At 47.3% G+C, this 8,270-nt stretch overlaps 1 protein-coding gene across 6 annotated transcripts in view; it reads right to left on the minus strand.

Moving 5' to 3' along the window:
- The window catches only part of ADAM23 (ADAM metallopeptidase domain 23), a 410,305-nt gene extending 403,332 nt beyond the window's left edge, over nucleotides 1–6,973 (minus strand). For 4 of the 6 annotated variants that reach the window (XR_013218285.1, XM_077275748.1, XM_077275751.1 and 1 more), the window contains exon 1: nucleotides 6,582–6,973. Coding sequence is in view for 5 of the 6 variants with exons in the window: in XM_077275748.1 (XP_077131863.1) it covers nucleotides 6,582–6,735 (154 nt within the window). In the remaining variant the exon portion in view is untranslated. The remainder of the gene's footprint in view (nucleotides 1–6,581) is intronic. The other 2 variants (XM_077275750.1, XM_077275752.1) reach the window with 1 other exon arrangement.
- Nucleotides 6,974–8,270: the final 1,297 nt, after the last annotated feature.

Genomic DNA, 8,270 nt, shown 5'->3' on the forward strand with positions numbered 1-8,270 from the left:
GTATTCTCAAAGCCTTGACTGAACCAGCACCGGCACCGCCCCCATGACTGAAAGCGCAACTCCAGCCCTGACTGACACTGGCTCTGCTTTGTAGCCGGCTGTCAGCCAAGGCCGGGGGTGCAGTTTCAGACACGAGGACGAGATGGGTTCAGACACCGCTCCAAGTATACAGAGCAGTGGCTGTAACCATGCCCCCGGCCCTGACACTCCCTCTGAATTGTGGCCAGCTGTCAGTGCGGGGTGCGGTTACAGTCGCTGCTCTTTATTCTCAGAGTGGTGACTGAACCAGCGCTGACTTAACCACCTTGTCAAATGGGAACAATGCTGGAGAGAATAAAGTTTGTTTTCTCCCTGCAGCTTTAGACTATGTGCAGGCACCGGTCAGCATAATAACACTATTAACTTGCAGATTAACCCCATATCTGCAGGAAAATAGCGTATTTTTCTAGTGAAAGATGCCCTTTAAATAGGTTTTCTCAAGTTTGGAAGTTATCCCCTATCTATAAGACCAGAATTCACAAATTTGTCTCCCATCGCTGGGGTACAACCACTGAAACCCCCACTGATCATAAGAACAAGAGCCCCATGTGAATAGGTAGTGGTGGATCATGCTACTTCTGCTCATTCATTGGTTTGGGAATGCTAAAGACCAGCAGAGTGCAGCGTTCGGATATGTCAGGTGGTCCTATTAAGGTTGAAAATTGAGCAGCAGTGCACATGATCGACCATTGCAACCTCCATACGAGGCTCTCCAGAGCACAGGTCCTCGGTATTGGTAGGGTTCTCAACGGTTAGATCCCCAACGTTCGAGAAGCTATCCCCTCTATTTAATGGATACTTGATAAATTCTAAACTTGAGAATGCTCATTCCAACTTTTTTGGCTGTCAAATATTAAAAATGATGGTATCAAAGACAAGATGCAAACAGTTTAAAATTCAATTAACTGTTGGAAAAAACATGGCACCAATACAATGGTGAAAAGAACATGTGGAAAGTGTGAACAGCTAAAAGGAATAGCATTAGCTTCAAACTACGGAGCTCACATTGTCACAATGCTTTGGACTAAACTTGTCTTGTTATGTATGACTTAAAGACTATCTAAAGTCCACCATAGTGTTTATTTAAAGTCCCAAATGAAAAGAGATATATTATAGTAGACTTGAATAATGGTACACCATATATTTATATAGGAACACTGGTTTACAGCAATCAGGGGTTTTAGATCACAGAAAGAAACCCCACTGAACTATATTACACTATATTAATACATTTAAAATATCTAACTGGTGCACAAAAAACAATTACCATCACCAAATATAAGACAAAAGAAAAAAACTAAATAGAGAAGGCCACGGGAGGTGCCTTGTCCTACTCTACAGCTGAATTCATCCTACCTACCAGCGGAGGTTGGCACCCTATTCCTGCGCAAATGGCTCCCCCGCTCACCGTCGACAGTCCCTTCTACCCCTGGAAGACCCTATGTGGGAGGGTGGAAAACTACATTCAAAATAATAAAAAAATTGCAAACAACACGGGGAAGAGAAATTTATAAGATGTATGATATAGGTCAGGGCTATAATGTAGCTGTCCCTGTTCTCACCCTGCCTGACAGCAGAGGTTGGCACCCTTGTATTGTAATAATGAAATTGGTGCCCATGCTCCTCAACGACTCTAACCCTGGCTAGGACATGGGAAATATAACTAATTTTAATATATACCTTGTAATGTCTTCACATCCTGTTCCGTCCAGATGTGTCCGGATCCCAGAATTCCAAGCGGCGGAAGTTCACCAACCTCCATATTGGGACACCCAAGTGATGGGTGTCTCAATATGGAAACTGCTGGTAATACCAGCCTCTTGGGCGGTACCACCAGCGGAACACCATCGCGAACATGTCGCCGCTGGGATCAGCCGAATGATTCACTGACCGCCGCCATCTTTGTACATGAGGAGCACATGCGCAGTTTTAATGAGACCGCTGCTGTCTGCACAAAGATGGTTGCGGTCTGATTTACTGCGCCTGTGTGAATTCCGCGCAGGCGCAGTGAATCATTCGGCTGAGCCCGGCGGCAGATGCGCAACGTCTCTACAGGCAGAGGAAGCCGGTCACATACAGGCAGAGGAGGCTGGTCACATTAAAGGGGTTTTCCCATGAACGAAAGATCATTTTAAAAATTGTCTGTGTCTGACCGTGTACGGAGCATACCACATCTCCTGGGCAGGGGAGGACGCAAAAGACAATACTGGCATTACAACAGGGGATCACAGAGGATTTCTTTTGTCAGGTAAAATATTTCACTAACTGTTTTTAAACAATATTTTACCTCACAAAATGTATCCTCTGCGAACTCCTGATGTAATGTCAGTATTGGATGGGGGAGAGAGAACGCTCACAGGGGTGAGAGAGACAGAGCACAGGGAGGAGACAGCTCAAATGGGACAGCACATGAGGGGAGAACACAGCACAGGAAGGAGAGAGACGGCGGGATAGCACATGGGGTAGACAGGTCAAAGAAGAGAGCCCAGACGGGAGAAGTCAGCACATGGGGAAAGAGAGAGTGGATAGGTGGGTGAGCACATGGGGCACAGATTCCCAACGCTGCAAAGCCTGCCCCCATCGTGACATTACCGCCCTCCCGATGCGATAGCATCGGGCCTCCATCTAGTATTATATAAGGTGCTAGCGTGCTTATGAGGACATAATCGTGTAACCAAATGTCAGATGCTTCTGGGGCTCATAAAGGGAAGTTCTGTTTTCCAATACCATTTGCTTACTGTTAAAGGTTTAACAATTGGGTTTCTCTTCAATAAAAACAGAATTGAGGACAGTTCAGTTCCAGTAATGTTCCTGTAGACCTCAATGATATGTGAGAAGTATGTTCTGTCCAGTAGAGGTGACATCAATAATATTTAATCCCAGCATAATTGTATATATAAAATAACCCTCACTGAATACATTTCTAGATATTTGTTATTAATCAGCCCAGAAAAGAACCAGAACACAATTTTAAGTCTACTTATTGATGAATAATTACTAATCTATGTTTCCTTCTACTTTGATATTCTTTGAAATATTGAAGAATTTCCTGAGTTTCACTATATTAATAATTTATTTCTCCAGTAGGATCTTCTCTACTAGAGATTCAGCCAGCAGAATTTTGCATTTGATGCAGAACATCAGATAGATCACTCGCTATAGCCGAGTATGTGAAGGATTGGTGGCAAGCCTTTTCATTTTGTGGATAGACCTTAATTAATTTTACAAACAAAAAATGCCAAGAAGGGCTGAACGCTCCAAAGATCTTTTTCACTTTTCAGCTTGCTATGCTGCAAAGGCTTTGATGCATAAAATTATACACATCCAGGAAGAACATGAAGTGATTTAAATGCATGGATGTCTTTTTGTGTCAGGAGAGATTGTCTGCTGGTTAAATAGATTTAAAGGTGTAAAGAAGAAAAGTATGGAAAAATAAAACAGATAAAGCAATTCAGAGATCACTGAACTATGCAAGAGGGAGGGATATACAATGCAACCTGTGTATATCAGAGAATGATATGCTGTAACCAATTCCAGACAGTAGTTTTTAAGATTTTCCTGTAGAAGATTTGAACAGCAAAACTACTAAATAAAAGTACAATAAACTTTGCTTTTAAATACACCACTATAATTATAAATTTCAGAATAATACTTTTTGCTTTTACTTTTCTATAATACCCTGTACTGTACAGAGTAAGAAGCCATACTTGGGCTCTCTAGCATAAGGGGGCACTAAGGGACCCTCTGTACAATTGGAGGCCAGAACTATAAATGACACAGCACAGATCAGATCCATGATAACATTGATACATATTTCATATTGCTCTCAGTATAATCTATTATGATTCAGACATTTTATATAAACTGTTATAAAGTAAAATTCTATTAAATTTAGTGACCAAGCACATTGATATAGCTATGGGAGGAGGGAGGACGGTGCGTCTGGGTCCAGATGTCTGACAGGGCCCAAAGGCCCAGCTGCCACATACAAACTGTTCAGATGGCACAAAGCTAAGTAGGGGCCCGGTGGCAGCTTCAAGATCAGGTCCCGAGAGCTTAAAGCTTTAGGTTCTTATAGATCTATATTTGACAAGATGAGGGAAGTAGTAGTAACTTACATCCATTTGGGACATGTAAAAATACAGAAGTGATGGAAGTGCCTTAAAATGTGTTTAAAAGTGTCCCCCTGTCCCGTGATTTGTATTATTATACATCACGTTACTTTTCCCGTTAGCAGATTCTTTTAGTAAATAAGAGGCAACATATTGCCGGATACCATAATAGGAAGTGAGCAAAATGAAATCTCCTGAACCTTCTTGAAAATCATCAAATAAAAGTAATAATAATTAATGTGCCAAAGAATTGTGCCGTCTACCACTGGTTCACAGACCCTATCATGACTGGAAAAGGTCTTAGGCTGCGTTCACATTTGCGTTGTGCGCCGCAGCGTCGGTGACGCAACGCACAACGCAAACAAAAATGCAACAAAACGCACGCTAAAACGTTGCGTTTTGCGACGCATGCGTCCTTTTTTGCCGAAAGTTGGACGCAAAAAAAATGCAACTTGCTGCGTTTTCTGCGCCCAACGCTTGCGGCCAAAAAAACGCATGCGTCGCAAAACGCAGCACAACGCATGTCCATGCGCCCCCATGTTAAATATAGGGGCGCATGAGGCATGCGGCGACGCTGCGGCGCCCGACGCTGCGGCGCCGAACGCTAATGTGAACGTAGACTTAGACAAGAGGAAGGCTGTGAAATTCTCTACTTTTATACAAAAAAAAATTAGCTATTAGGATACAGAAAGTATGATATTGTGCGATTTCGCAGTCAGCAGAGAGCGTCTAGTCTTCTGGGTCATAAAGATTGCAGATAAATATGATTTGTTAAGAACAGGGCAAAATTGATCTTAGAAATGTGCCTTGCAAACATTTTCCTCTTCCCGAGCACAGAGTCAGCAGTGCTTTCTGGGGGCCATAATTGCAGCTAGCCACTGCAGTACAGGGAGATATGAAATGAAGGCAATGTCCTACCTAGACTACTGGGCTGCACAAGCTATGCCACCAGGGGCCAGGAACGCATTAAACATCTCAGAGTGTAATTATTAAGCATTTTGGCCCATGGCCCCCTAGTGTGCTGTGCACCTGAGACATCCATGACTGACGAGGTTCGTGTATTAGTGCGATCGCTTGCTGGACACATAATGAGATTAGATGAAACACAGATAAACAATCTTGAAACTTGACATCCCTTTTCCCCGCCATGACTGCTGTACTGCATTGCAGAAGTGTATGTGCCATGAAGGGTTAACCAGCGCCAGGGAGCCGGTGCACAAAGTTGCTCCAGGTGGCCATCAGCCCCTTAGTAGTAGTCCCATTATCCGCATTCCCTTTACTGCAGTACTTCCCTATGCAGCCTCATTGGGAGCTGCTATCCCTCCTGGAAGCAGAGGATCTGATCCTGCAGCTGTTACACCTTGCAGAGGTCACTGCAGATTTCTGGCTGATCTCTATGCTGTGTGTGGCCCTAAGTGCTGTGGAGCCAGGTGGTCAGTGAGCAGAAGGAACACATGGCTGAGAACCAGCAGCACAGCTCCTGGAGCAGAATGGCTCCTGGGGCAGCACGGCTCCTAGGGCAGCGCAACTCCTGGGGCAGCACAACTCCTGGGGCAGCACGGCTCCTAGGGCAGCGCAACTCCTGGGGCAGCGCAACTCCTGGGGCAGCACAGCTCCTGGGGCAGCACAGCTCCTGGGGCAGAACAGCTCCTGGGGCAGCACAGCTCCTGGGGCAGAACAGCTCCTGGGGCAGAACAGCTCCTGGGGCAGCACAGCTCCTGGGGCAGAACAGCTCCGGGGGCAGCACAGCTCCTGGGGCAGCTCGGCTCCTGGGACAGAATGGCTCCTGGGGCAGCTCGGCTCCTGGGGCAGAACAGCTCCTGGGGCAGCACAGCTCCTGGGGCAGAACAGCTCCTGGGGCAGCACAGCTCCTGGGGCAGAACAGCTCCGGGGGCAGCACAGCTCCTGGGGCAGCACAGCTCCTGGGGCAGAACAGCTCCGGGGGCAGCACAGCTCCTGGGGCAGCTCGGCTCCTGGGACAGAATGGCTCCTGGGGCAGCTCGGCGCCTGGGGCAGCACAGCTCCTGGGGAAGCTCGGCTCCTGGGACAGAATGGCTCCTGGGGCAGCTTGGCTCCTGGGGCAGCACAGCTCCTGGGGCAGCACGGCTCCTGGGGCAGCTGAGCTCCTGGGGCAGAACAGCTCCTGGGGCAGCACAGCTCCGGGGGCAGAACAGCTCCGGGGGCAGCACAGCTCCTAGGGCAGCACAGCTCCGGGGGCAGAACAGCTCCGGGGGCAGCACAGCTCCTGGGGCAGAACAGCTCCTGGGGCAGCACTCGCTCATGGGCAGTCCTGGGAGAACGGGCTAAGGCATCGCTCTTATATTTGGGGGCAGGAGGAACTTTTTGCTCCTGGGGGGGATTACTCTAAACTTGTCTTGGTGGCAGATTGCAGGTGTGACAGCAGGACAATGGCACAGTGATGGCACTCACCTGTCTGTGTGGCAGAGGCTCCCCAGGGCTGGGGGCAGGAGAGCAGCAGCAGACAGAAGAGGTGCAGCAGTGCAGGGCAGGAGAGCTGGGCTGACAGATGAGGCATGGGAGAGGAGGACCGGGGATGCCGCAGGGAGCTGCCTGCCTCCTCCATATCTCATAGCTCTGCAGACCGGGGTACTGCTCAGTGTCGGTGCCGCACCAGCACGCTCCTCATTGGCATGCTCCTGTCTCCAGCACAGAGGGGGCTCGGACACCCCAGCAGGGGTTATCTGGCTCCCATTTGGATCTTCCCTATAGCTGCATCAGCTATTGCAGCACTTGCATCCTTCTCCCACAGTATCCACCCGTCTGGCTCCCTCTCCTATTTTTTTCTGCACATTGCACCTCCCTCCCGCCCCCTTGGTGCATGACAGAGGATGAGCTGCCTCCTCCCCCAGTTATACTACTCTCTGCAACACAAGCTGGTGCCGCCGCCGCCGCCGCTCCTCCTTCCCCTGGGCTGGTGCTGATGCTTCTGTTGCTAGGAGAGGAGGTTACGAGAGCGCATGCGTGCTGCAGAGTGCAGCGTGAGAGGAGGCTCCCCGATGCAGTGCACAACCTGAGCAGAGCAGCTGCAGAGCCTGTGCCGAGCCGCGCACACTCCGCTCTGCACACTGACACTGCTGGAGCTGCAGTGTGCATGATCGGCATGATTGGCATGATCGCCCAAACGTCAGCGCTGGAGATTAGTGGGGATCCCAGGTGTCAGACCGCCAGGGTTAGCGGATAATTCCAAATTTGACATAATTTCTTTAAGGCCGGAGTCACACTAGCGAGAAATACGGACGAGTGCTATGCGCTAAAAAAATCACATAGCACTCGTACCAATGTTAATGGATGGGGCAGATCCCATGATCCATTTTTTTCTCATGCGTATTATCCATGCGAGAGAAATCACAGCATGCTGCGATGTGCACCGTATTACGGCCGAGACTCGCCAATGCAGGTCTATGGGTGCGAGAAAGAAACGATTACACACGGACCATGCGTGTGACCTGCGAGAAATACGCACCCGTGTCCTTTAGAAAAGCCGGCAATTCATGGCGCTGTAATGTAAAATCACACTGACAGGGTAAAATAGAACAGGGAAAATAAATGTATACACATACTATAGGTATACATATACTGTATACACATATATATATATATATATATATATATATATATATACATACATACAGTACAGACAAAAGTTTGGGCACACCTCATTTAACCCCTTTACCCCCAAGGGTGGTTTGCACATTATGGACCGGGCCAATTTTTACAATTCTGACCACTGTCCCTTTATGAGGTTATAACTCTGGAACGCTTCAACGGATCTTGGCGATTCTGACACTGTTTTCTCGTGACATATTGTACTTCATGATAGTGGTAACATTTCCTTGATATTACCTGTGCTTATTTGTGAAAAAAAATGGAAATTTGGCGAAAATTTTGAACATTTTGCAATTTTCCAACTTCTAATTTTTATGCCCTTAAATCACAGAGATATGTCACACAAAATACTTAATACGTAACATTTCCCACATGTCTTTTGGAACCAACATTTTTTTTGCTAGGGAGTTATAAGGGTTAAAAGTTGACCAGCAATTTCTCATTTTTACAACACCATTTTTATTGGGGACCATATCTCATTTGAAGTCATTT

This window comes from Ranitomeya variabilis, chromosome 7 (assembly GCF_051348905.1).
Source record: "Ranitomeya variabilis isolate aRanVar5 chromosome 7, aRanVar5.hap1, whole genome shotgun sequence".
In the NCBI taxonomy this organism is placed as follows: domain Eukaryota; kingdom Metazoa; phylum Chordata; class Amphibia; order Anura; family Dendrobatidae; genus Ranitomeya; species Ranitomeya variabilis.